This window comes from Emericellopsis atlantica (assembly GCF_019669845.1).
Source record: "Emericellopsis atlantica unplaced genomic scaffold F5Z01scaffold_12, whole genome shotgun sequence".
NCBI classification, from domain to species: domain Eukaryota; kingdom Fungi; phylum Ascomycota; class Sordariomycetes; order Hypocreales; family Bionectriaceae; genus Emericellopsis; species Emericellopsis atlantica.
This window is the reverse complement of record NW_025764714.1, coordinates 359,179-385,113: the sequence shown is the minus strand read 5'-3', so window position 1 is coordinate 385,113 and position 25,935 is coordinate 359,179. Positions and strand designations below refer to the sequence as shown.

Genomic DNA, 25,935 nt, shown 5'->3' with positions numbered 1-25,935 from the left:
GGTTGTCTCTGTGTGCGCCGACAGCGAACCCTTTCGACGATTTGACACACGCAGGCGCAAACGCCATCGGGACCGCGCGAGTCGACCTTCAGGCCGTACCACGTCATTTGTCCCGTAGACAACCACCGCCACCATGTTGTAAGTTTGCTAGGTCAACAATAAGAGACGTCAGGCTGACTGAGAACCTCACAGCGTCCTTCCGCCCCCGCCGCGGTACCCCATCAATGGCGCATACGGCAATGGAATCAACATGGTTCCCGTCATCGAGACGAACAACACCTTGTCTCACCCTGACGGCCCCGACAGCCAATTCCTTGTCGGCGAAGGCACCTACATGCTCAAAGAAGACTTGCATCTCGCGACACCACCGCCGCATCCGTCGGAGGCCCCGATTGTGAACCCGAATCCGCTGGCGACAAATCCCCAGCCCGCGACGACGGGCACGAAAGTGTCATTGATAAATCTCGATGCGCGGCCAACGCCGCCAGTGTTCTTCAAATCACCATTCCAGATGAATGGGCTAGCGGCAAGCATACAGGAAGCTGGCAAAGAGGTCAGATCGTCCACTGAGGGCGGGATGAGTAGCGAGGATGGGAGAGGGACTTCGATGAGCGATGGCCCTGGCACGTCGTTGTATCGTGCATCAGTCCCAGCCTTTGGCGAGGCAAACCCTCTGCTTGCCCAGGCACCCACCAAGGATGTGAACAAGAGAAAGAAGCCCAAGAATAACATGACTAAGAGCAATTCCTCCTTCATTTCTCGCGTCATTGTCAACGAGAGCCTGTCGAAGAAGCTCACTGATCGGCCGAGCGATGGACTCTACGCCTTTGCCAATATCAACAGAGCTTTCCAATGGCTGGATCTGTCCAGTCCGAAAAAGGTAGGCCGCACTCGAGCAGCGAGACCTCGCCGGGAACTTATCTAACTTTACCCAGGAAGACTACTTGACCAAGATCCTGTTCACAAAGGCGCACTGTCTCTGCCACGATGTCAACCACGTCTCCAAGGGTAGCTCTCATATGGACGTCATCATGGGCTTCTCGACTGGGGAGATCATCTGGTGGGAGCCCATCTCACAGCGGTACACGCGTTTGAACAAGAACGGTGCGATCAACAACACACCGGTATCCCAGATCACATGGATTCCAGGGTCAGAGAGTCTGTTCCTTGCTGCCCACATGGATGGTGCGCTGGTGGTATACGACAAGGAAAAGGAAGACAGTCCCTTCATTCCAGAGGACGTCGCCCCAGCGCTAAATGGCAGCGAGACTGGCGATGCAGTCAACTCTCACGGCAAGAACAACATCCAGGTGCAGAAGTCTGTGCTGTCGAAGAATCAGAAGACGAACCCTGTGGCGCTTTGGAAGTTGTCAAACCACCGCGTCAATGCGTTTGCATTTTCTCCAGATCGGACACATCTGGCTTGCGTAAGCGAAGACGGAACACTCAGAATCATCAACTACCTGGAAGAGAAGTAAGCATTCCAGGTTTACATCGGATGACATGTAGTCGCTGACGATGCAAAGGCTCCTTGACATCTTTTATTCCTACTACGGTGGCTTGAGCTGCGTGTGCTGGTCGCCGGACGGCAAGTACATTGTCACTGGTGGGCAAGACGACATGCTTTCCATCTTCTCCATGAGCGACTCGGCCCTGGTTGCTCGCTTGCAAGGCCACGAGTCCTGGCTAGCAGCTGTTGCGTTCGACCCGTGGCGATGTGACGAGCGCAACTATCGCTTTGGCAGCGTAGGGGAGGACGGGAGACTATGCCTCTGGGACTTCAGCGTCGGCATGTTGCACAGGCCTCGCGCGGTAAGTGTGATTGACAGTGCCGCAGAATGCATGCTAACACGAGCAGCTCTCCACGCAACCGCGCGCCTCGGTCACGGCTCGCCTGGCCACGCTGGATACAGTAGATTCGGCGCAGACCACAGGAAGTCAAGAGTCCAACGGCAGCAACATTGAGGACGACGGCTTTTCGCACCCTGTCGAGCCTCGAGCGAACATCCCAATGCTGCCACCCGTTCTGGTGAATAAGCCCGCTCAAATCCAATCGCAGGAACCAGCACTAACGAACAATGTCTAGAACAAGCAGATTGATAAGGACCCGAGCCAGTGGCTGGCATTCACCGAGGACGCCATTATCACGAGCTCCAAGACTGGCCATCTCAAGACCTGGAATCGGCCCGGTGTGAAGGTTGAAGCGCCAGGCGCGGCAAAGGCATGATCGGGGCCACCAGCCTCTATCTGCCTTGTACGCGTATTGCAGCCTTGTGGCTTTTCGACCTGTACTTTTTGTGGCGCCATGGATTCGCTATCATTACAGCGTGCACTCGGGCATGTCTTTTGTGTTGGGCGTTGTCTTTCACAGCCCTTGGGGCCGGTCTAGATCCAGAGAGATTGCGCCTATCATGTCACTACGTACATACCTTTGCCGTTTGTTATCTGGGGGCAAAAGGCTCAAGCAGCCACGTTGAGCTGATAGCGCAGACTTGGTCTGGCTCATCCGTAGAGACGACAATAATACGGAAATGGCCACAATGCCATGGAGCTCTCGTAGCCAAGCTTTTCTCGTGACAATCATGGCGGTGAGGCCCACGGGCCACGGGGCCCATATTCTCGGCATCGATGCGGCTCTTTGGTGGGTCTAATCTGAAGCCTGAGATGACTCCTGACTCCTGAGAGATAGGCCTCCTTTGTGAATAGGACCCTGTAGGAGCCCCACCATGTGAAAGTCGAGATTTGTCTTTAGTTTGTGTAAGTTTACGATGTCTGTATTATGCTACATTTCTCGAGGTGCAGCATCGCAGCATCGGACCACGATGAGCATCGGGTAGGCTACTGGAATCTCCCAAACGCACGCCTCAGTGTTACCAGTTTCGCTGCTGTATGACCCACTGGTGGTAAGACACTCACACAACCCAGCGGACACCGGAGCTATCGCCGAGCATGAGAGCCGGCGTCCTGCCGCGGTGGTCCGGTGGATTAGCCGCCTTGTCGGCACGACGGAAAGGCGTAATTAAGGCTTGACAGCCCTTGTCACCACGTCCGTGCCGGCGTCCCCATCGGAAGACGACCGGCAGAGATAGGCTTGGAGCCTTGGGCCACGGCTAGTCCTATTACGGGGCTGTCTGTCACAACTCACCATGGAAGGAAAAGCAAAAAAAAAAAAAAAAAAGAAGAAGAAAAAAAAGGCTGAGATGGCCAGGGCTGGGCTGCATTTGGAACGATAAAGACGCGGCTGTTCAAACATCCACGGTGGATGGAGGACTGCTAAAAAGAGAAAGGTCCTGGAAGCCTTGGCCGAAGAAAAGGACGCATCGATCCGGCGGGAATTGGCCTCCGGGCATTGTAATAAGCCACCGGATCATCAACACGTGCTGCGCGCGCTGCGCGCGTAACGAGGAATTTTCCCGGCCCCCTGCCTGGAAGATAAGGAGGACCACACAAATAGTAATACTCCGTACACCTTGATAAAGTGGTCTGGTGCAAGGTCGGTGAAGATATCCCGATGGCGTCCGAGTGTAGCGCCGTAGTAGGCCCAATGTTTTGGTGTTCAGGGTCCAAGCCAGCAGTGCCTGTGCGCAGGTGGGTGGGCCAAGGACATGAATGAGCAGTCACAGCTCAGGCACGGTGTTAACGAGGCAGCTGTCTTGTTGTTGTTGATGCATCATGCCACAAGCCCGCAGGCTTGTTCAGCTGCCAACAATGAATGCCGGGGGGTTCGTGGCACTGGTGAATGCTTCGATATCTTGCTCCCACTTGTCGGTTGAAGGTAAAAAATATAAGTACCTACCTACGGGTGACTGGCTGAGGACAATACATACGAGTTTCTGGCCTCTGCCAGCAAGGTGTCGCACCCGTGTTGAGGAGCCCGTATCAATAATATGCCTTTATCTTCATTATAAAAGTCAAGGGTGGTTATTGAAGAATTGAGACAGGAGTCACAGAACCCCTGCCAGGCCGTACATCACGGCGGCGGAGTGGGTACTTGCCGGCCATGCAAGCCATCTGACATGGGCGGGAATAAAAGTTGGCGCGATGACGACGGCGATTCGACAGTGAACATTGCGCTGGAACAAGGGACAAGGGACTGGAGTCGCGCGGCCATCGTGAGTGGTATTGATTTGTAGGCTTAGACAGCCGTGTTCAATAGAGGCAGCAAATGGCAACATTTCCAGTCGCGTCGAGAGACCGTGAGGTAATATTAATTGTAGTTTTTCAAGATGATGAAACGATTCTTTAGATCCCTGCCTGATAAGGAACTCAGACCGATGGCGTATGTGCGCCCCACTTCAGGCCAACCAGCAGTACCTTATCATCACATCAGTAGTATCTGGCGAGTGATGCTTTGGAGGAGCGACTGGACAAGGCCCGAATGACGGAAAAGCAGAGAAATGGAAGTACGTAGTCGCATCAAACAGGCCTCTGCAGTAAAAATCGAACACGCGCGTTGCCGCGACGTTGGATGGCAAGGCGTGCAGGTACCAAGTACGTACCGCACAATCGGGCGCAGATAAGGATGCACACAACGCGGATCCGCGAGCTGAGACCGGACCTTATTGCAATGACATGAGTCGGGCCTGCCTGCGCAGCGCAGTGCTGGGAGCCCAGCGGGCTTTCTGAGCCCCCACGAGTCAGCCACTGGCAGTGCGGCTGTTGGCAGTGGACGACGGATACGGCTACTGGACCCTCCTACGGCACCCCCATTCACGACGACCCATCCGTCCGTCTCGGGTCAGACCGTCAAAAGATTCAAGCGAAGCATGGAATGCGCAATCGAGCCAAAGTGGGCTCCGTCCCTCACTCTGTCATTCGAAAGTTTCGGCGCTCTCTAACCCGTCCGGTGGTGGAGATGGACTCCTTCTTCCCTCTCTCATTCCCTTCCTCGTTTTCTCCCATCCAGTCGCCATCATCAGCATTCACAAGTGCTGATTCACCATCAACCCGAGCCTAGCAAGCAGCGGCGGTACGCAAGACACTGCCCGACTTGGCTCGCACCCTCACGATGCCCTCATTCAATCCCTTCTCTTCCATGTCGGGGCGCGGGGCTGCCGCGCTCTTCGACGTCCGCCTGGAAAATGACTTTATCGTGTTCAGAGGCGGCGAGGAAGAGTCCAACGGCCAGATTGTCAAGGGCACCGTTGTCCTGTGCCTGACAACACCACTCAAGATGGAAGACGTCCGCCTGCGTTTGACCGGCACCATGCACATGAAGTGAGCCTTCCAACACCCCTCCTCCACCACACTCGCGCGCTGCGATGTCGGAGGCACAGATCCCAACTAACCTGTTGTCCGCAGCGCATCCGGGTCCTCCAGCCAGAAGAACGATCGTCTCAAGACGATCTGCGAGAAGCGATGGGAGCCATTCATTGGCGTGCACGGCAAAAGCATGATTTTACCCGCCGGCAACTACGAATACCCATTCGAGTATCTGCTGCCTGGCGACACGGCCGAGAGCGTCGAAGGTATCCCCGAGGCTTCCATCACCTATCGTCTCAAGGCCACCGTCGGCCGCGGCAAGCTCGCCTACGACCTCCATGCATACAAGCACCTGCGCATCATCCGCACACTCGATCCAAGCGCACTCGAATTCCACCACGCCATGAGCGTGGAGAACATCTGGCCCAATAAGGTCGACTATTCAATCTCGATACCCCAAAAGGCCGTCGTGTTCGGAGGCATTATTGACTTGACCATGCGCCTCACGCCCCTTCTCAAGGGTCTGGAAATGGGCAGGATAAACATCAAGCTCGTCGAGATTCGGGAAACGACGGTCACGGGCGCCACAGGGATGAGCGTGCGCGAGCACAAGGTTGAGCGCGACGTCTCAAAGTGGGACATGGAGGTGGACCGCGCGACGCACTGGGTGGACATGATTGAAGACACTGGCCAGGACGGTTGGGTCGTTACCAAGGCATTGGACCTACCTCGCAGGCTGCGCCAGTGCGTGCAAGATACCAACGTCCACGGCATCAAGATCCGCCACAAGCTCAAGCTGACGATTGCCCTCAAGAACCCCGATGGGCACGTTTCCGAGCTGCGCGCTACGCTCCCCGTGGCCATCTTCATCTCGCCAAACGCGCCCCTCAACGAGCAGGGCGACGTGATCAACCCCGAGACAGCGCAGGCCGATGGGGAAGAGGAGCGCTGCCCTCCACCCAGCTACCATGAGCACAAGCTCGACCAGCTCTACGACGACGACATGACCGGGTTCCGAACGCCGGCTGGCGCCATGTCGGGCGTGAACAGCCCCTTTTACGTGCATTCGAGGGCCGGCTCCAGCGAAAACCTGTCCAACCTCATGCAGAGCGGGGGCGCCATCCCCCCGGCGGACCTGTCCTCGCGACTGATGAACGTTTCGGACGACCCAACACTGCGAAATACCGTCTTCAACTCGACGATAGGACGGAGGTCCGAGCCCAGTTCGAACAACCTTACGCGACAGAACAGCGGCGACGACACGCCCAGTTCGGGCCGCGACTCGCCCGAGCACATTGACCTGAACGAGTTCGCTCCAACGACGCGCGTGCCCAGCTACCACACAGCGGTCCAGACGAGGCCGCCGAACGAGTCTGCTCCGACGTACCAGACGGCTCTCACGCAGCCGCGTACGCCGCCTGCGACCGACAATCAATATGAGTATATGCCGAGCATCACCACGCGTGCCGAGGGCGAAGAGGCGGCCAGCAATCATAGGTCCAACGCTATCTCTGGTTAGGACCCTGATTCCCAGGATTGATTTCATTGCGTTGGTTGGGCACGGTGGCTTTTGTTACATGGGAACCCTTTTCATTGCGTGGGATTGACCAGTATTCACTACTGTTTTGGCGTTAAGCATTTGTTACAGGCACAGACTGCATTGCTCTTTGGTTACGTAGACTGGCACGATAATTTTACACCGTGCGCTGGCAGCACGGGGACAGCGACCGTTGGATATGGATGGGCATAGATGGTTTGGAAGATTGGATCACATTATGTGTCCTTCTGTATGATACCCGCACGAGAGCATCAGGCATAACTTGGAATTCAGTAGACCCTCCCTTTGCCAGCACTTGTGCCCCCAACTTTGAAAGTATCTTGTATTTCCGTCAATCATGTACGGTACGTAGTGACGATGATTATCGGGGAGGGTCACCGCGGATCATCGTGGGACTAGCGTCAGCACAGCCATGATTTCGGCTCGGAGCTAAGCGGAAAAGTATAGCACAAATGTTAGCCAAGTGGCCTGCCCAAGGGCGCAGATGCTAACAGAACCGCTAAGCCACATGATCTGCACCTTGAAAGCCCTTTACGTCACTGGTGGCCATGTTGACGATGGCGGCAAAAGGGAGGCACCAAGTGAACATTTCCGTTGCGATCAGTAATCGCCGGTCACTTACCCGCTCAGGACGGCCAAAAGCGAAGGTATAAAGATCCATGGTCTGGCGATCTTGGCAACAGTTCTGTCTTTTCATGCCCAAACCCGAATAATTCCATCCTTACGACACCAAGCGGCTCATTTACAGCAACTGCTGGCTTTACACAGTAATCTTAATCGTAATAGTAAGTGAGTTCTTTTCTCTGCTGCTCAGGCAGCCCTCGACCACCAAGTCTACACAGGAACACACAGCTGGGGACAATTGCTGCCAAGACCCCTCCCTCAAGCTCCCGTCGACAAATAGGCCATCAGACCGCTTCCCGATGCCCCGCGACGAAAGCGGCATGCCCCAAGTCGCATCATCGAACTGCGTCTGCCGTACGACCTTCATATCGTTCTTCCTGGCGCGAGCTGATTGTGTATCACTTCGATCACGCACTCTGGCAACTTGGATGTCTTGTCTGACCAGCGGCTAACCGTCTTATCCTGGCAGTCTAAGCTCGACCTTCAATTACACCACCACCACCATCCCGAACCAGGACGATCACCACGAGTCTACGACACTCCAGATCAATCAGCAACCGCAAAGATGTCGACCGCTACCTCGCCCACCACCACCAACCTGCCCAGCCGGAGTGCGACAAACGCCAGCACTCTGAACGATGAGGCCGTTCCCGAAATCGACCCCTCCAACGTAAGTAGCCGCCCTGTCCGACTCCGCGACACAACCTAACATGATGCAGACAGCCGGTCTCCTCGCCGAGCGTCTGCAGGCATGGAAACATGCCGTCGGTTACCTCGAGGACTACGTGGGCGCCATGGAGAAGATCCACGGCAAGCACGCCAAGGAATACGAGCGCGCCCTGAAGACCATCTCGAACCCCCTCAAGGAGGGCCATCACTTCGACCAGAGTCTCGGCGGCCTCGCTGGGTTCTTCGAAAACCTGCGCTCCAACACGCAGGCCCTGATTAACACGAACCTCGAGACGGAGAAGAGCCTCAAGGGCTCCGTGCTGCCCATCCTCGAGCGACTCCACAAGGAGATCAAGCACAAGGCCAAGGAGCTGTCGGGCGGTGCGCAGAAGGGTTCCAAGGACGTCGAGAAGTCGAGGAATATTACCCAGAAGCATATTGAGCTGCTGGGCCAGCACACGGCCTCGTACGACTCGGCTGGTGGCAAGCTCTCCGGCGCCGACGACCCCTATGTCATCCACCGTGGCGTCCTGCACAGGTTGAGCAACCAGGTCCTGGCCGAGAACAACCACCACAACGACCTCATCGCCGTGCAGAACAATTTCGCCGAATTCGAGGCGCATGTCGTGCAGGTCATCCAGCAGGCCATGGAGGCCTTCACTCAGCTCACCGGCGGCCAGGCCGACAAGACCCGTGCCCTGCACAACGACATGCTGGCCAACATCCAGCGTGTGCCCCCCGAGTTTGAGTGGGCCAACTTCACCGTGCGCAATGCCGAGCGCCTCGCGCAGCCCAACGAGGCGCCTCGCTCCGTCGACACCATTAGCTTCCCTAACATGGACCACCCTTCGACCAAGGCGCTCATCGAGGGCTCCCTCGAGCGCAAGTCGCGCAACAAGCTGTCGTGGGGCATGGCGACGGGCTATTACGTCGTGACCCCGTCCAAGTTCCTGCACGAGTTCAAGGACTCGGACAACACCCGGGAGGATCCCAAGCCGGAGCTCTCCATCTACCTCCCCGACGCCGTCATCGGCACCCCCTCTGGCGAAAAATTCAACGTCAAGGGCAAGGACAAGAGCAAGACCATGAGCAGCCGCCTCACCGGCTCCTCCGAGCTCAACTTCAAGGCGCACACAGCGGCCGACGCCCAGAAGTGGTTCCAGGTCATCTCTGGCGTGGCGGGCGCCACCGGACCCGCCCAGTCCGACTCGCCCGTCTCCCCCTCGGGATCGACGCCTACTTCGCCCCTGGCGGGTGACCAGAAGACGCACTCCTTCCCTAGCGAGAAGTATGAGATGAACTCGCCTGTCGAGCCGGCGGCAGCAGGGCAAGGAGACCACCAGGCCCAGGAGGCAGGCGTTTCGGGTGAAGCTGCGCCCGCGCCGGCGGCTCAGCCTGCTCCCGCTGCCACGAACCCCAAGACGGATGCTGCTTGAGTTGTCCATGTGCGAATTGTCGTTGTTTTGGAAGCAGGGTAGGTCAAGAATGTGCCTAGGAGTTCTGAAGAGGGGTTTACTGAGACTGGGAGTGTGAAGGGTGTTGATCGGTCGCACACGCTAATTACTACCAATGTTACACACAATAGTCACGGCCAGACACATGTTTACTTTTTCCAAGAGCAATTTATATCAACATCTGGCAAAGAGGATTTTGGCTCACACACCTAGCCACACAATTGTCTCTCACATTTTGTGGGAGCTCTGTACCTGTTTCACCCCTTCTGGCCAGCCAACTAACTTCTCCTCAGGGCTGCCGCCTTTGTTGCTAGTGATGAGTGTTAGGCGAAGCTCTCGCCAAATGATGAGTTTTCTGGGGTCTACACCGGCACCTGGCCGTAGAAACGCGACATGCGTTGGCACCGAGCAGTAGTACTCAACTGCAAGCCTTGGACATGCAGTGACAGCGAGCATGTCAGCCTTGCGGGGCTCATGTCTGAGCTGTGGACTTGGGATAGACAGTTGCACGCTGGCCAACTCGGTAAGGATGGTACGAGAGATGGCTATGGAGGGAATGGAAGCTCGGCTCTCTTCTGAGTCATTTCTCGGCTCTGCATAGGAAATCTCTGGTCCGTGTGATTCGCGTGGAAAGGTTGGCGGACGAACATTGGCCCTCGACTTACAACGAAACGGCAATCTTGGAAAGGGACGTAATTGCTGGCAGATGCAAAGGTATAGTCTTTTCCAGTAATTGCAAAGTGTCCGGCCGCCTGGGTATATAACACGCAAACGTGCTGAATCCTGACTGCAGAAATACACACAAAGATTCGAGTCATCCTGCCCGCCAAGTGCCAGCGTGGGCTTTCGCCTCGTGCTCTGCCTTCTCTTGCCAACACCTGCTTGGGTCGCCTCTCGTGGCCAACAGCCAGTCGATGGGTGTCTTCCAACACCGAACTTGGCGGGGAGAAGGGCGCGGGGAGTGCTCCTCGCGATCAGCCTGCTGCTGCTGCCTGACCTCACCCAACCTTCAACAATCGACAGCGCGCCCAGCGGTGTGAGACAAGGCCTCCCAACGAGGTCCGCAAGGCTCGATGATTGACTGAAAAGGCAAAACGCAACCAAGCAATGAGGCGTAGTTCTATTCTTGAGGGACGCCCGTCGAGTAGCAGAACGTCAGTAGACGCCCAGCTGCAGTTGGCACCCCCCATGCGGACCGCCGCCTTGCAGCCAGAGGTTCGCCCGTGGTGCGCGCAAGCTCTCTCTCAGCCCTAAGGACGGGACGGGACACCGGGGGATACAGCCATCTCAGCCTCATTTTATAGGTGCCGTCTGTGTATAAGAGCCATGTGTCGTTCTGTGAAACTCTTTCTGGGGAGAAGTTAGACGCCCGTCCCGGACCTGGAGGTTAAGTGCACAGTGCTCTACAGAATTCAAAAGCAGCAGCATCAAGGACCAAGAGGATTCCGGACTCACTTACCCAGGATATTGATCAATCTTGACAAGGCAGACCCTGCATCACCTTCGGTTGGAAAAAAGATCATCCCGTGGAACACAGAACACAATGGTCAAGCCGTGGAACCAGTACAAGGACGACATCACCCACTTGTACATACACGAGCGTCGCACGTTGAAGGAGGTGCGGGAGATCATGAGCCAGAAACATGGTTTCAATGCGTCGTGCGTCTTTCTCCCCTCGTACAGACTTCTGTGCTCTCCCAATTTTTTTTTTTTTTCTTTCCCGTCCAGGGCAGACGCTGACTGAAGACCAAGCATCCGTTCCTATCGTCAACGCTTCGACCAGTGGGACCTGCAAAAGTACAAGTGCAAGAGACGAACGGCGCGTCGGCAGCAGCAAGGCCAACAACCGCCACACGATCGAAGGCAGTCGTCGGGGAGCGCGTCACCACCATGGCCGTCGCCTCCTCAGACACCACCGACCTATACCCAGCACGAAGGCCCTCCTCCTCACCTGAGCTTCCCTACGTCGGCGTACTATTCTCCGCGCCTCGAGGCGTTCGATGGCTTTCACAACGTCGATGAGCGTCGAGCCGTACACCTGGAGCGGTATGCCGGATGCCGCAACGACCAGGAGGCGCCGACGCTGACCACGTTTGCGCACAGGTTTGATGACTTGCCGCAAGCATACACCTCGACCGATTATGGATTCTTTCCAGACATCCAGTCCAACCAAGGAGTGCTCGGGCGACCTTTCTGAGTGTACGTGGATCGGAAGGAATTTCAGTGACGAGTCATGAGAACATGTAGTATAGGAAGTAATGAGTGAATGCAATTTTTCATACGAGTACAAACTACTTCAGTAACGGGCATTGCTGGCGGCCAGTGTCACAGCACTGATCTACTGTGCCTGTCGCCAGGACCGTTCTACACAAGCGGGGAATCTGATGTCGTGATTGCAACTCACAGGGACGGGACGTATTGTCAAAGCCTGAATCAAACTGGTCAGCGCGAGCTCATGAGCAAACGGCAAAAACAGTTAGAATGGAGGAATGTGTGTCAGGGTAAAATGCCCGGTCAAGGGCGGTCTCATCAAAGTATTTTGCTATGAAGACCGTCGTGATATAAATTTATAGCATCATGTGAAGAAGAGTGAAGAAAAAAAGACGGAATCGTGACTTACCAGACGAGGTTTAGATGTAACGAGACAAGCAACAAGTGTCGACGCTGTCTTTGGTCAATTAGCAACTGGGCTATCGACGAACGCAACAGTACGGTGAAGGAGGTCGGGAGTCAGAAAGTATGCGGAACACGTTGTCGTCGTCGCCGAGGCTCAGACATATGCTTGTCTTTTTATTCGCATTCATCACAAGATGTGATTGTGTAGAGTCTCAGAGACTTACGGTGAAGGTTGTGAAAAACTAAGAGCTGGTCAGTACATGCTATGCCATCTTCGCCAAAGAAACGATGTGAAGGTCACAAAAATCAGTTATGCATGAATGGTATTAAGTAGGTTGTGTCTGCATCGGGAAGCCCGGATAAGACTCGTCATCTAAAGGGTTCATCATGTAAGGGGAAGTAGAAAAGAGATGTCGTGACTTACCAGAATCGTGACATCAAGACGCGCGGCGACGAGATGGCTCAACACGCAAGGTTATTCAACAAGGCACTGTAGACAGTCGCATTAGCCGCTGTCGACGCCAACATGGCCAGCAACCGACGATCGATAGTCCAGATCAGTGGGCGAGGTTTTCTAGGCCTGCCGCAAAGTGGCTTGTCTGCTCATTCGTTTCTCAGAGCCCAGTGCCAATTCATCAGGTGGACAATATTCGATCGTTGCAGAGATGGGGCCGCGACAGTAATGCGTACCTTGCCTGTTCAAGAGTCTGAAACAAAGAGGTCAGCGACAGCTTCGTCATATGGTGTGTAGCAAATTGGTATTGGAAGGGTGTAGTCAGAAATAGCCTTTAGTTGTCGTCAAAGATATCAGACGGTAATTTCCAGCGTGTAAAACACGAAATGATCATCATACAAGTTGTGCGAGCGTGAAGAGCAAGGCGGAACGTACCATTTGACATTAGCTATGCGCGCAGCATTGCAATGAGTTGAACAATTGACCGCTTGGCAATTGTTGTCTACTGTACACGGGTTAGCTTACGGTTCCAAGCTAAGGCTGAAAATGAGCGACGTGTTGAAGCAGTCTTTCAGACTGACGTGACAAAACTGGTTTCATTCCCGAAGGTCAAAGACTCTAGTTTGCGGTTTGTATCTGTCATCAGGAAGAGGGATAGAGAGGGAAAGTCCATGTTGTCGCGACGAAGAAACTTACCGAAAAAGGTTGTTGGTTTGCGAGGTGTAGCTGATGATGAAGAAGAGCTTTCGCCAGAAAAAAGTTGAAGAAATTGTAGGTGGGCGTTGTGGGGATCGTGCATTGGGCTGATGACTAAGGGCCATGCAGAGCACGTGACAGCGTGTGTTGGCCGCGCATGGAGCTTGGTCGGTGACGAATGACGACGAGAGCGGCGCGTGTATTAGATGTGCGCGATCAAGAAAACCGGCCTCTCTCGAAATCTTTGTAACATGCCTGAAATAGCAGAAGGTATGCCTGCAGTCTGAATGATTTAGTGGATGCTCATTGTGTTCAGTTGCTAGGATCGTCCATTTCCTCAAAGCCAAGCTTGTCGGCAAACGTATCTCAACCGCGACAGCTTTGGACGATGCCAACGTCTTTGGTAAAGTTGGCACGACCGGTGCAGATGTGCAGAAGGCGCTTACCGGTAGAACTGTTCGTCTGAAAACAATGAGGCTCGCACACACACACTGACACCTTCAAGGTGATGTCCGCTGGGAGTCAGGGGAAATATTTCTGGTGAGCAGGAGATGCAGTTCTAACCAGCGGGCATACTGACCACGGAAAGGATAACGCTCGATAAACCGCCGCACCTAGTGATGCATTTTGGAATGACAGGTGATTCCCTTGAACGTCCAAAGACTTTCTGACCTAACCTACCTCCAGGCTGGGTCCACATCCAAGGAGAAAAGACAGCATACACAAATTACTACAAAAAGATGAAGGACACGGAGCTCGAAGACTGGCCACCCAGATTCTGGAAGTTTCATCTGGAGACAGACACAAAACCTCCAGTCAAAGTCGCCTACACAGATGCACGTCGCTTCGGGCGAGTTCGCCTGGTCGATTGCCCCGGAGAAGACATCAGACAGTACTCCCCGCTTGTCGAGAATGGGCCGGACCCAGTCAACGATCTCGACGTTTTCACCGAGCAATACTTGCGAGACAAGATGCGCGCGCGGAGGGTACCGGTGAAAGCCTTGCTGCTGGACCAGACCACCATTAGTGGGATTGGCAACTGGGTAGCTGACGAGGCACTCTATCAGGCGAAGCAACACCCGGAGCAATATTGCAATACGTTCAACAATGAGGAGATCAAGACTCTCTTCGACTCAATCCGATATGTGTGTCAAACGGCCGTCGATCACCTTGGAGATTCGGATGCCTTTCCCGAAGACTGGCTTTTCAACCACAGATGGGGTAAAGGATCAAAGGAGAAAGCTTCTCAGCATCCCAACGGGGAGAAGTTGGCGTTCATCACGGTCGGCGGCAGGACCAGCTGCTACGCTCCTGAAAGACAAAAGAAAACCGGCAAAGTGGACCCCAAAGCTGAGGACACAAATGGCGATGGTGAAGCATCAAAACCGTCGGGGAAGCGGTCGCGGAAAAGACCGCAGGTCAAACTTGAAGACGGAGAAGAGGGGGATGGTGCCGATGTGAACACTGAGCTTGGGCCACCTGCCAAGAAGAGCAGGAAAACATCCCCATCTGAAGCTGGCGATCCCATTGGAAAGCCGTCACCGAAAGGATCGAAAATCAAGTCAGAAGCTGCAGATGGGGCAGGTACTGCACCGCCGTCATCGCGACGCAAGCCGAACACGACAACAGGCGCAACCTCGATCAACATGGTTCCAGAACCACAGCGTGGTGCGGTTGGGCGCAGAAAGTCCGCAAGGCTTCGGCAGTGAGGCAAAGCGGGGCACCATCTTACGTGGACTGGGCTTTTAGATTTATTAGACAGTTGACGCATCGTGACGGCTTTCAGGCTGCTTTGTCACGTTGCGTCGGCCAGCTGGGCTGTGTGGTGTAGTCTCGCAGTAGACGTGGTGGTCACAGTTGCGTGGTCGATGATGAATATGGACATGTCTCCTCAAACTCCCACATGTTCTTTGAGTGGAAGACAGCACCTAATGTGGCTCAGTAGGTATACTCCTACTAGGAGCTCGAGTATCTGAGCTGGCACCTTATAGTACCTACGCTCCATGCAAGTGTCGGTCGTAGTCGAGCCCATTCGACTACACTGGGTAACTAGTAAGACAGTACAGTGAAATGAGTGTTCAAATTGGCCATGACATAAGTACATAACCTGTATCCCGTGCCGCCCATGCTCCCTATGCTTTCGTAATCATAAACAAATAACTGTATACACGGCACAATGTGCTGCTTGCGCATGCTATGCTGGTCTAATAACTCCGTAGATGCCAAGCCGCCCTGTGCGATTCCTCTCGCGATACCACCTGAAAGTGCCCATTGTAAACCTGCCTAATCGCAAAAACTCATTGGTCGCCGAGGACCGACTCTATCAAGTCGTGGGTATAGTGAGATGCCTAATAGCTCCGAATATGCGATGATGATGCCTGTAATCTGACCCTCCGTTCCCATGACGCCGCCCGCTTCTGAATAAAGACAAGTACAGTAGAAAAGTTTCGTCGTGGAAGGCAACCTGTGCCGACAAACGAAGAAAGAAATAGTGAAGATGTCTTCACATCTCACACTGGAGGCCGACGGCGTAACGATGCCCATCGGCTCCCAGTGAGAGAGGAACGATGGAGAGCACATTGGTGAAAGGCTGTCCGTTTTTCTTGTAGTTGTGCACTTGGAGTTGAATTTCCCGATTACCGCGGACGGCTTGTGACATGCGTTTGATGGCAGCCCTGTCGACAACACATGATGAGGCAGTTGGTGAGGTCTGCAAAAAGCGGCAATTGCGGCCCAGAACTTCGTTCATTGAGTAGCCAGTCATCTCGCAGAATGATGGCGATGCATAGACGATGGGCGTGTCGGGTTGTTCGAGGTCGCACAGCGTAAGAGATACTGAGCAGTCGACAGCACCGAAGTCAATGTCGGGATCAGGCCGACAACGAAGTTGTAGCTGATCACCTGTCAGTCCATGCATCGTGTAGTGGCACTGGGGACGTACAAGAATGCTGATTATGTCAAATCCGCTAGAACAATACAGTCCTGGGAAGATGAGAGGGTCAGGCCGCGTATTGAAGGCTTTGGGTGTGAGCCCAGATCGATCTGCCACGCCTCCATCAGGAAATGAGTGCTAGGGTTGTTGTGAGTATAATGCGAATGGCAGATATGACTGAAGTCAAGGATGCGGACATACTGTCAGGGCTTGAGCCTCCCATGGGTTCATGACAGGAAGTGGTGCCCGAGACGCCATGGTCGTTGTGGGCGAAGTCGATGATGGCTGTTCTTCACGTCCCGGTACTTGTCGTAGTTGTTGAAGGCGAGGAGAATCTGAGGCAGAATGAGAAAGCAGCATCCCCATGTGTAGTCTCGCGAAACTGAGGTGCCAGCTCGCTTGTTTTTGATACGGCAATGGTATCCTACATCGAGATCCGATAGATGAGCAGCCCGTCACTGTACCGTGGGCAGCGGGCTGTGGTGATGACACAATGCGCACTGACAGGAGCAGAAATCCCCGGTAGAACAGGGTCGTTTGGGCGGACTCAAGGCCGAGAACGTCGTAGACGTCGGGCAGTTATGGGAAACCGATTCAGACATGGTGAATCTACCGCAGCGATGCGGCTGCGGTGAGATCGCCCTCCGCCATGGAGATGATCGCAGGCGTCAGGTGTAGTTTGCCAGGATCGGTGCGCAGGAGGCGTTCGTGTCCGCGTTAAGCCCCGCCGCCGCGGAGGCCCAGAACCACTAACAGTAACGATCATCGAATCGGCAGTGGCTGGCGATGGCGTTTAGATGGGATTCGATTCAGGATCGATGCGCTGTGGTTTGCGCGATGGGCACGTAAAAGTCTCCGCCGCTCCGACGTGACTAGCCTTGGCGCCTTGGCGAGCCGATCCCGCCAACCAAAAGAAGCCACTGGTAATCGCCCCATATTTCTCAGGGTCTTACAAGTTAATCATACCAAACAAGTTCGCTTTCGTAATCGTCGATCACGGCTTCATGCTGATGTGACACGGATCAGTCAATCATTTCGACGGGCATTTTCAAGCAGAGGATGGACGTGAGATCATAGTACTGTAAACAGCGTATCCGTATTCAGTGACGACGATTGACTTCGTACTCAAAACGAAACTTAAAACAAAGCATTCTTACGATTGACGCACGCCAACGCTCATAGGGGTTGCACACTTTCATGTGAAGGCCCGAGAAGCAGGACTGGTGCCGGGTAGGTGATTCGCATCGCTAGGCTCAACTGATTTCAATACGTATCGGCGACAACCAGTCATGGACTCATGAGAGATTGGTATCCTGATCTACGCAGGTCAAAATGGGGAATAATCCCCTGTGCGTTAATAGTGACTAGATGGGCTATATCATGCTGGATTTATGTACCTACTTCAACTCATGCAAGGTGTACTCGTGGTGGTCTGCTGTCAAATACGCCTGCCCCGCAATTATGATCTGCGAGGTGAATATCCAAGTTCACGCGTAGCGACGCGTCTTCCATCGAAAAGGTAGCGTGAACAAGGCACCACTTGGACTCGAATCTCAGTACCGGAAGCCACAGCAATGCCTCCACGACGCCTTGTCAACCGTGTGGGCAGTGATGTCCATACAGTACGCTCGAAACCCGAACCAGTCGACTACGAGCCACCATCGTTCCCTCTCAGCGCACACGCCATCAACAACATCCAGAAGTTGAGCATTGGACGCGATGTTTCGGAATTTTCGTCCGCATACAAGGATCAAGTCAAGGAGGCCCTGCGAAATCTGGGTCACAGTGTCTACGACATGAACGACAGAGTCAAGCAGCAGCAGAGTGCTCTCGCCAAGATGCAGGCCGACCGCGCGAAACACGGGACAGAGAAATCGGACGCCGAGGAGGAACTAGAACAACACATAACGGCGCTTCAGTCGGAAGTTGACGAGCTGACCCAGCGGTCAGAGTCCGCCGTGAGGACATGCATAGACCGGAATAATGCCATTGAGGACGATAAGGCCATTCTTGGGGACCTGTACACCCAGAGCCACGCCAACTTCCAACAGCGTCGGCACAGAGGAGACGAGGATGATTCGGAAGCGCCCGCCGAGAGTGTGCTGACGGCTCTGCAAGAACAGCGCGCGGAGAAGAACAACCACTGGGCCTCTCTGGACAACAGGCGAAAGTATGCGCAGCACAATGACTACATTGCCTTTAAGAAGCTGTGGCACGACGGAGCCGTGGGGGACGATGGTCCGCCGTTAGCCGACTCGTCCAAGTGGTTCAAGCCCGACGGAGCGCCTGTAATGGTGGCGCCGGGGGCCTCTCGAGGACCGGCCGACGACGAGTCCGATGAGGATATCGCCGTCGCCCGCGAGGTCGTCAGCCTGAACTGTCCCCTGACCCTCCGGCCACTGAAAGAGCCCTACAGCAACACCAAATGCAAACACACTTTTGAAAAGGATGCCATCAAGGATTACCTGCGCAATGCTTCGGGCCAGGTGCAGTGTCCGCAAACCGGGTGCGCCGAGGTAAGTTTGGTGGCCTCCAGGATTCAAGACCAAGTATCTGACGATGTCTGCAGATCTTCAGCTGGCAAACCTTCCGCGATGACTTCTACCTCGACCAAGCTGTCCTCCGTAGGATACAACGGGCAAAGCAGGCAAAGGACAATGATGAGATGGATGACGACTCCGACGAACATTAGTAACCATATCCGAACGACCAACGGACTGAAATAAGCCCCGTCGACTGCGTCTGCACATCTGAGCCACGTCCGCTTAGCAGCAGCCCCGTCTGATATGGATATACAGCGTGGGTAAGACGACAGCGGAAGACGGAATTGCAGTTGACTGACGATGATCCGGTAGATGAATCTGATCACAAGGACCGGCTTCGCTGGCACTGCATGGTCTGGGATATGGTTTGGCGCCGAAGCACCTACACGGACGGACCATCGAAACTGTCGAGAATGGACCTCGCAGGAGTGCGCTGATCCTGGGACGCATTGGTGGGTTCACTGGACGCTGCTGCGTTCGCGCCGGACAATGGGCTGAAGGATGATGCTGCGAGCGTGATGCTCAGGAGGGCTTCGTTTATAGGTCCTGTTGGTGGCGCTGGCTCATAGGCGATCGACACGGAACGCCTCTCAGCCTTCTCACCAAATGTTGCAGGCCCATCCTCGGACGGCAAGCGCCAGAATCACCAGATATGTTGTACAGATTTTACATTAGGTAACCATATACATAGGTGCAACATCCATCCCCAACGCATTTGTACAAGACTGTGCATGTCATGACTCTTCCGCATCTCTCCTCACAGCAAAGAAGTAGTTGCCCACCTTCTCGCTCCCCTTGACCTCGCGCCACCCTACGCCTGGGATATACACCACTCCCATGACCCTTGGACTATGCCATCCCTTGCCTGCAAAGTACCGCCTCAGTTCGTGCTCGTTGATGTACTTGTTCCAGTCGTGCGTGCCCGGTGGCACGATCCGGAGAAGGTCCTCTGCCACCAAATTCGTCGTGAGCCAGCTCATCCACGTCCTGGCGATTGTGCTCATGACCAGCCAGCCGCCAGGCCGGACAAAAGGCTTGACTTTGTCGAGGAACGCAGCTGGTTGGTCAATGTGCTCAATGACCTCGAACACTGAAACAACGTCGTAGCCCTTTTCAGGGATGGGCAGCTCCTCGATGGACTTTTGTTGGTAGGACAGCTTGGATGCAAGCATGGGATCTTTCTTGGCGTGCGCTTTTGCTATGGCCAGCACAGACGGGGTGGGATCAATGGCGGTGACGCTCGACGTGGAAGGCAAGCGGGCCGCGCTCTCTGCGAAGATACCACCGCCGCAGCCAATGTCGAGATATGTCAGTGAGGGCGGGCGGGCCTCGGGTTGCGACGCGAGGCAGGCATTGATGAAGTCGTGCCGAAGAGGGTTCATGAGATGGAGAAGACGCGAGGAGCCGTGAGGGTCCCACCACTCGGAGGCGAGCGCGTTGAAGTGGGAGACTTCGTCTGGGTTGACAGAGGAATGCCATCGTTGGGCAGGCAGTTGTGGCGATGCGGTTCGAGCGAGGAAGGGCGGTCGTATTGTCCGGGGTGCAGCGCGTAGAAGTGTGCGCAGGCCCGTGGCCGCGGTCGGTCGTGTAGGCGCCATTGAGGCGGTCGACGCGTGGGTTCGAGCTCGGGCAGCTTTGACTACCTGGTCATGAGGTATCGCGACGTGGGACGTAAGTTACTATGGGTGATGGAAGTTTGTCTTGGGCACGGGATTTGCACAAGCGGAATTCGCCGTAGGTGCACGAGGTACAACCTTGGCTTCTGGTCCACGTCCTGGGAATGTAAATTTCTAAAACCCTAAAGAAGAATCGAGGGTGAAGATAAAGCTGCTTTTGTTGTAATTTGCAATTGAGCTCTTCAACCTCAGCTGTTGGGGGACGAATTTTGTCCAAGCCAGTGACCGAAGGCTACAAGAGCTGCTGGCTACCCTGTAAGCTGTCCAACATCGATGGGCATTAGTCAGAAGAACTCAATTTCGGCGCAGTTGCATGTCGTATGAAGCATTTTTTATCGTAAATTATGTATTCTTTGATTGAGCTTGTAGAATGTAGTGCGTGCTTCAGGCTGCCTGCTTAAACCTCTCGCGACTCATTACCGAGTGGCCGAACCGAGGAGCAAAGAATCACGAGCAAATGCGACACCGGATACCGTACATGTCGGGGTGGGATTCGGGGCCGCGCGCGGCTAAGGACTGGACCCTTGCCGCAAATGTCTGCGGGCTTATGAGCATCATGACTAGCGACACGCATCCTCGGTGCATTACTCAATCAATCCATCTTGCTGACAATACTCCGTCTCCATCCTTGCTAATCGTTCCCTAAGCACTCATCAATTGCCTCTGCCGTACATCTACCTTCATTATTTTCAATTCCAAGGAGAGAGACCTACAAGGCGTGACTGACCACAATCGAAATTCGCTGTCCTTCCCCGACTGCCCCTCCAACAACTCGATCACCACCGCGGGGTTTCCCACCACCATCCAATCCATCTCCAAAAAGTGAACCGTCGCACTGCAGCAGAAAACAACCATGCCTTCCGACACGATACCCCTCAGTCAATTCGACGACATCCCCTCCTGCATCGAGTCCTTTGCGGCCGGCCAGTTCCTCGTCGTCCTCGACGACCCCTCGCGCGAGAACGAAGCCGACCTGATCATCGCCGCCCAGGACGTCACGACCGAGCAGATGGGCTTCATGGTGCGCCACTCGTCCGGCCTCATCTGCGCGCCCATCACCGCCGCGCGCACCGAGCGCCTGCAGCTCCCCCAGATGGTCGCCCTCGCCCAGTCCCAGGACCCCAAGGGCACCGCCTACACCGTCAGCGTCGACGCCGCCGACGAGAGCGTCACCACGGGCATCAGCGCCCACGACAGGGCCATCGTGTGCCGCGTGCTGGCCGACGACAACTCCACGCCCTCGGATCTCAGACGGCCGGGCCACGTCTTCCCTCTCCTCGCAAAGGCCGGCGGCATCAGGGCGCGGAGGGGCCACACCGAGGCGGCCACGGAGTTCTGTCGGTTGGCGGGCAAGGCCGAGGCCGGTGTCATATGCGAGCTCGTGAGCGATGGCGAGCCGGTTCCCGGGCGGGCGGAGCACACTGGGCCCGGGATGCTACGTGGTGAGGAGTGCGTGGCCTTTGCCCGGAAATGGGGCTTGAAGGTGTGCACGATTGCCGACCTCGTCGACCACGTTGAGAAGACGGAGGGGAAATTGCAAATAAATGGCCAGTAGAGGCAAATAAAGACCACGATCAACTGACAGGATACCACTGTTTTGTATAGGAAAGCCGGGTTTGGTTTATAGAAAGGATATTTATCACGATACCTCTACTCACCATTCATAGATTCGTACGCCACCACATCTACCTGGACACTGAGCCACTGATAAAAATCTACATGCGTGTGTATCCGGCTTAGCCTTATTCCCCCAAACTTTCCTTCCAATGGCTGTCTTGCTCATTTACGTCGTCTCTTTCGAGTGACTCTGCGGCGACTGTGTGCAGCCGGAGCCGCCATACAGAGTAAGCGTCGTAGCAGGGCATCTTCTTCCCTTGCCCTGTGTCTCTCGTCAATCCGTCTTTCGGGGCTCATGCCGGCCCTGCGGACACTGCGCGGATTGACCATTGCGCGTTCGGCCTGGTCTCTCAGATGGCCAATGCTTTCCGGGGAGAGCACGGGCGGTTTTGCCTGCGGTGCTGTCCACAGCGGCGGACTCGGGGGACCCTGGTGGAAGACAGCGTGCCCCGAGCGCACATGCGCAACAGCACTAGAGCTGTGCGGAAACAGGTGTTCTCCGGAGACTGTAGAGTACTACGCCATAAAGTCTTCCTCCAGGGTCTTGATGCTCCTGTTGATGTCGAGACCTGCTGTCCGCTTGACGAGCTCATTGGCTTGCCTCATGCTCTCGGGCTCGAAGACGGGCGGGGGCGGGTTCGAGCGCACCTGCACGGGCACGTCGCCCAGGATGCCGTCCACCCTGAGCGTCCCCGTGACGGCGCCACCGGGGCTGGGCCGCAGGTTCGGAGGCGGCGCGCTGCTGTTGAGCTCTCGGATGAACGCATTGGCCTTTTCGCAGCCATCGAGAAGCCACTTGAGGCAGAGCGTGACCCTCTCCTTGGCAAAGGGGTTATTGTCGTCGTACGCGCACGAGTTGAGCAATGGGACGAGGCCGTCGCGGTCGACAATCTGTAGCTGCACCTTGGGGTTCCCCGGGCTGCTCAGACCAACGGGAGGCTGGAGCAGCGTCGCCAGGATGGTAAAGATCTGGCCTTTGATACCCTTCCATGAGAACTGATGCGCGGCTTCCTGCAGGGGGGGCGGCGGAGGCGAAGGGGAGCGAACGTCTGGCTGCGCGTAGGGGCGCTCGACCATGGGATCACCCCCCGCAGCAGCAGCATGTTTCTTTGGTAGCTCGACCAGGGGTTTCTTGGGCACAGCCGCCTCGAGACCCTTGAGGATGACCAGCAGGTCGTAGACGGCATCCCACTCAATGAGCTCTTCTCGGGTGTCCTGCATCTCGGCCACCGTGGTGAGGAAGTCCAGGTACTGCGCCAAGCCATCCTTGGCACGGTCCATGTCCCAGCTGTCGACGGGGAATTCGCCAGCGTCGCATTTGCCCTGCCGAATCTCCGCCTGCAGATGCATGAGCGCCGCGCACTCGGGCACCAGGCGGGCCCGGAAGACGCTGAACAGGTAATGCACGACCTTGACGTCCTTGGACTCGGGGTCCTTGGGCGCCTGCGCCGCGGGGCTGTTGACGCGGGCCCGGAACATGTGGTTGATGAGGCGCAGCAGGACCGTCTGCCCGGGCGAGATGATGTCCTTGGGGATCTTGAGCACGTTCCACGCGTACGGTATCAGGGCGCTGTGGTGGATAGCCTCGACAATCTGCGTGGTGACCTGGAAGATGAGCGAGGCTTCATCCTTCTCCCACACGGCGATGAACACCAGCAGCTCGCGCAGCAGGTTCTTCCCGCAGTCCAGGGCCAGGAACATGCGACAGCGGGTCTTTTGTAGATTCTCACCTGCCTCCGTGAGACCCGACCCTGCATTGTCCAGTATGCACGACTTGACGATCATGTGCAGTGCCTCGATTTGCTTCGGGTCGAGAATGTTGGGGATCTCTGTCAGAAGACCTGTCAATGGGCCTTCGGCATATGACATGTCGTCATCGTCCTCTTCCTCATCCATCATGTCCTCCACGTACTCGGTCGCGTAGTCTGGGTCATCGTGGTGGTGGTGATGATGATGATGGTGATGGTGCGGGTGATGGTGATGGTGGTGATGATGATGATGGTCGTGGTCGTGATCATGGCTGTGGTGGTGATCAGGGTGACCATGGTGATGTACGCAGTCAGGATGATGCTCGTCGTGGTCCGGATCACTGTCGTCATCATGGCTGTGGTCGCACTCTTCGTCGTCCTCAAGCTCGTCATGGCTGTGACAGGTGTGACAATCCGCACGTGCCTCGTGATCCGAGTAGTCGGCCTCAGCCACCACCGAGCCAGGCGATTCGTCTTCATGATACGAGTTGGCGTATCGGTGGACGAGGTTCTCCTTGCAGTGCTCCAGGCGGGCCTTGGCCACATCGATGCTCGTCATGGGAATCACGTATTGCTCGTAGTTCATGTCGCGAGCCTTGAGCCACCAGGTGTCAATCTCCCTCGACACCCTGCCATACTGGCGATCCTGCTCCAACCTGTCGGTCTCCTCCGGATTCCACACCGGGCTGAACTTCTCATCCGTCTGGCTACCGGTGGTGAGGGCCTTGGTTGGGGGCCGCAGCGTGGCCGGCACGTTGTCTGGGGACTTGAGCTCGCCGTTGTCGTCGAGGAAGTGGTTGCCCAGGAGGTCCCACGCCGTTTCGCACATCTCCGTGTTGCGATCCAGCCAGTTCTGGACCTGGGAGCGCGCCACCTCTGGGCGGAATCCCGTGCCGTCGTTCAGGCCATCATCAGACTCGGCGTAAGGGCTATCGTCGTCGAACAGCACGCGGAACCAAAAGGCCATCTTGTTGCGGTCGTGCTTCGCCGTCCAGTTGTGCGCCTGCTGCAGGGACGTCACCAGCAGCTTCTTGTAGTGTTCGGTGATATCGGTCAACTTCTGCCGCTGGCTGTCATCCAGAATCTCTCCGTCATAGCCCTTGCTCGTGACATTAACACACAGCACAATGGTTTTGTACACCATTTGGTCGAACCGCACCGCACCACAGATATCTTGAGGCACTTGCGGGTCGGCGTTGACGAGCAAGTTTCGGGCAATGTGCATCAGTTTGATCAGCATGGTCAGATCCTCTTTGATGCTCGCATGATTCTTGACGATGAACTGCGTGCTCTCCTGCGGCGTGACGCCCTTGTCAGGGTCGCTGAGGCTGGCCAGGGGGCCGACTGACCGAGTGGTCAGGCTGGGGATGGCGGAGGCGAAGATTTTGGTGAGCAAGATCCATATAGGCACATTCCTTGCCAAAGCTTCCCTGTTGATGGAGTCAGCCACTTGAGTCCAGCTCGGTTCATAAGATGGGGGGCATGCATACCTAGATTTTCGACATGTATGAGTCTTCTCCAACGCTTTGCCCACCAACGAATTCACCCTCGCTGTAGTCTGTGGCCCCATGGCCGGGGCCTGAACGTAATGGCCTTCTAGGCATATCAGAGCAGCATGGAAACACCGCTCCTCTATGGTCTCTCCAGAGTTTGCAGCATCTTGGCCCGACGTGCCCAGCGGAGGAACCGCACCAAACTCGGGTAGCCTGGTCACGGCGTGCTCGGGGTCCATGTTGCCCTCGACGCACACCGAACGATATGCTCACGAGTGGTCGTGCGCGTACTCTTAGGAAGCGTGGGTGACTTGAAGCGATTGAAACGGGAGTCTGTGAGCGAGCGAGCTGAGTTTGATGTTCCCACCGTCGATGGCGGGGCAGGTAGGGTTGAGGTTTGTAAGCTGCTGCGGCTGGACTTTGGCGAGGTTTCTTTACTGTCGTGTGGGGAACGCTCTCAAGCAGAGCTGTATAGAGACGCTGATCCTGATGGTGGACTTTTCATGTCCTTGGATCGAGTAACGCGAGTACGTGAGTGAGGCGTCCTTGATGATATGGCAGAGATCTCGGCGGCGCAACAAATGTGTCGTCGGCCTTATCGATAAGGATTTGATCAGCCACATTTGCACAATGCACCAGCCACTAGCGTTACG

At 55.5% G+C, this 25,935-nt stretch overlaps 10 protein-coding genes across 10 annotated transcripts; 7 read left to right on the top strand and 3 right to left on the bottom strand.

The window, feature by feature from the left end:
- Positions 1-133: 133 nt before the first annotated feature.
- F5Z01DRAFT_636178 (WD40-repeat-containing domain protein) lies at positions 134-2,227 on the top strand (the record flags this gene model as incomplete). Its single annotated transcript, XM_046262196.1, has 6 exons — positions 134-138; positions 193-880; positions 936-1,474; positions 1,527-1,812; positions 1,859-2,029; positions 2,087-2,227. 6 exons carry the CDS (start codon positions 134-136, stop codon positions 2,225-2,227), a joined length of 1,830 nt encoding a protein of 609 aa, XP_046118620.1.
- Positions 2,228-5,008: 2,781 nt separating this feature from the next.
- F5Z01DRAFT_621471 (uncharacterized protein) lies at positions 5,009-6,721 on the top strand (the record flags this gene model as incomplete). The annotated part of the gene is made up of 2 exons (XM_046261209.1): positions 5,009-5,217; positions 5,302-6,721. The coding sequence occupies 2 exons, from the start codon at positions 5,009-5,011 to the stop codon at positions 6,719-6,721; spliced, it is 1,629 nt and encodes a 542-aa protein (XP_046118619.1).
- A 1,228-nt stretch (positions 6,722-7,949) lies between these two features.
- F5Z01DRAFT_621835 (PH domain protein) lies at positions 7,950-9,489 on the top strand (the record flags this gene model as incomplete). The annotated part of the gene is made up of 2 exons (XM_046261225.1): positions 7,950-8,054; positions 8,104-9,489. 2 exons carry the CDS (start codon positions 7,950-7,952, stop codon positions 9,487-9,489), a joined length of 1,491 nt encoding a protein of 496 aa, XP_046118618.1.
- Positions 9,490-11,050: 1,561 nt separating this feature from the next.
- On the top strand, positions 11,051-11,704 carry F5Z01DRAFT_636175 (Clr5 domain-containing protein; the record flags this gene model as incomplete). Its single annotated transcript, XM_046262195.1, has 2 exons — positions 11,051-11,166; positions 11,260-11,704. 2 exons carry the CDS (start codon positions 11,051-11,053, stop codon positions 11,702-11,704), a joined length of 561 nt encoding a protein of 186 aa, XP_046118617.1.
- A 1,704-nt stretch (positions 11,705-13,408) lies between these two features.
- Positions 13,409-15,335, top strand: F5Z01DRAFT_654588 (Formamidopyrimidine-DNA glycosylase N-terminal domain-containing protein). The gene is made up of 5 exons (XM_046263432.1): positions 13,409-13,543; positions 13,590-13,729; positions 13,779-13,813; positions 13,863-13,912; positions 13,961-15,335. The coding sequence occupies exons 1-5, from the start codon at positions 13,480-13,482 to the stop codon at positions 14,980-14,982; spliced, it is 1,311 nt and encodes a 436-aa protein (XP_046118616.1). The 5' UTR covers positions 13,409-13,479; the 3' UTR covers positions 14,983-15,335.
- Positions 15,336-15,576: 241 nt separating this feature from the next.
- On the bottom strand, positions 15,577-16,654 carry F5Z01DRAFT_87781 (putative PAS-domain protein envoy). Its single transcript, XM_046267196.1, has 4 exons — positions 16,634-16,654; positions 16,407-16,540; positions 16,215-16,343; positions 15,577-16,166 (listed from the first exon to the last, which is right to left on the bottom strand). The coding sequence occupies exons 2-4, from the start codon at positions 16,461-16,463 to the stop codon at positions 15,777-15,779; spliced, it is 576 nt and encodes a 191-aa protein (XP_046118615.1). The 5' UTR covers positions 16,464-16,540; positions 16,634-16,654; the 3' UTR covers positions 15,577-15,776.
- An 846-nt stretch (positions 16,655-17,500) lies between these two features.
- F5Z01DRAFT_87702 (zinc-finger of the MIZ type in Nse subunit-domain-containing protein) lies at positions 17,501-19,218 on the top strand. Its single transcript, XM_046267195.1, has 3 exons — positions 17,501-18,721; positions 18,775-19,004; positions 19,061-19,218. Exons 1-2 carry the CDS (start codon positions 17,780-17,782, stop codon positions 18,895-18,897), a joined length of 1,065 nt encoding a protein of 354 aa, XP_046118614.1. The 5' UTR covers positions 17,501-17,779; the 3' UTR covers positions 18,898-19,004; positions 19,061-19,218.
- A 207-nt stretch (positions 19,219-19,425) lies between these two features.
- F5Z01DRAFT_654579 (hexaprenyldihydroxybenzoate methyltransferase) lies at positions 19,426-20,846 on the bottom strand. Its single transcript, XM_046263431.1, has one exon. The coding sequence runs from the start codon at positions 20,344-20,346 to the stop codon at positions 19,483-19,485; it is 864 nt and encodes a 287-aa protein (XP_046118613.1). The 5' UTR covers positions 20,347-20,846; the 3' UTR covers positions 19,426-19,482.
- A 328-nt stretch (positions 20,847-21,174) lies between these two features.
- On the top strand, positions 21,175-22,268 carry F5Z01DRAFT_87634 (DHBP synthase RibB-like alpha/beta domain-containing protein). The gene has a single exon (XM_046267194.1). It carries the CDS (start codon positions 21,278-21,280, stop codon positions 21,977-21,979), a length of 702 nt encoding a protein of 233 aa, XP_046118612.1. The 5' UTR covers positions 21,175-21,277; the 3' UTR covers positions 21,980-22,268.
- Positions 22,208-25,521, bottom strand: F5Z01DRAFT_673834 (uncharacterized protein; the record flags this gene model as incomplete). The annotated part of the gene is made up of 4 exons (XM_046264980.1): positions 22,208-22,303; positions 22,354-22,513; positions 22,562-25,219; positions 25,280-25,521. The coding sequence occupies 4 exons, from the start codon at positions 25,519-25,521 to the stop codon at positions 22,208-22,210; spliced, it is 3,156 nt and encodes a 1,051-aa protein (XP_046118611.1).
- Positions 25,522-25,935: the final 414 nt, after the last annotated feature.

Excerpts from the sequence above, each read along its gene's own strand:
- F5Z01DRAFT_654588 (XM_046263432.1), top strand. The coding sequence starts at position 13,480 with ATGTGCGCGATCAAGAAAACCGGCCTCTCTCGAAATCTTTGTAACATG. Across the intron at positions 13,730-13,778 it reads AGGCGCTTACCGGTAGAACT|GTGATGTCCGCTGGGAGTCA; the intron begins GTTCGTCTGAAA and ends GACACCTTCAAG. Across the intron at positions 13,814-13,862 it reads AGTCAGGGGAAATATTTCTG|GATAACGCTCGATAAACCGC; the intron begins GTGAGCAGGAGA and ends GACCACGGAAAG.
- F5Z01DRAFT_87781 (XM_046267196.1), bottom strand. The coding sequence starts at position 16,463 with ATGGCGTCTCGGGCACCACTTCCTGTCATGAACCCATGGGAGGCTCAA. Across the intron at positions 16,344-16,406 it reads GGGAGGCTCAAGCCCTGACA|CACTCATTTCCTGATGGAGG; the intron begins GTATGTCCGCAT and ends CAACAACCCTAG. Across the intron at positions 16,167-16,214 it reads TTGACATAATCAGCATTCTT|CTACAACTTCGTTGTCGGCC; the intron begins GTACGTCCCCAG and ends ACAGGTGATCAG.
- F5Z01DRAFT_87702 (XM_046267195.1), top strand. The coding sequence starts at position 17,780 with ATGCCTCCACGACGCCTTGTCAACCGTGTGGGCAGTGATGTCCATACA. Across the intron at positions 18,722-18,774 it reads CGCAAACCGGGTGCGCCGAG|ATCTTCAGCTGGCAAACCTT; the intron begins GTAAGTTTGGTG and ends CGATGTCTGCAG.
- F5Z01DRAFT_654579 (XM_046263431.1), bottom strand. The coding sequence starts at position 20,346 with ATGGCGCCTACACGACCGACCGCGGCCACGGGCCTGCGCACACTTCTA.
- F5Z01DRAFT_87634 (XM_046267194.1), top strand. The coding sequence starts at position 21,278 with ATGCCTTCCGACACGATACCCCTCAGTCAATTCGACGACATCCCCTCC.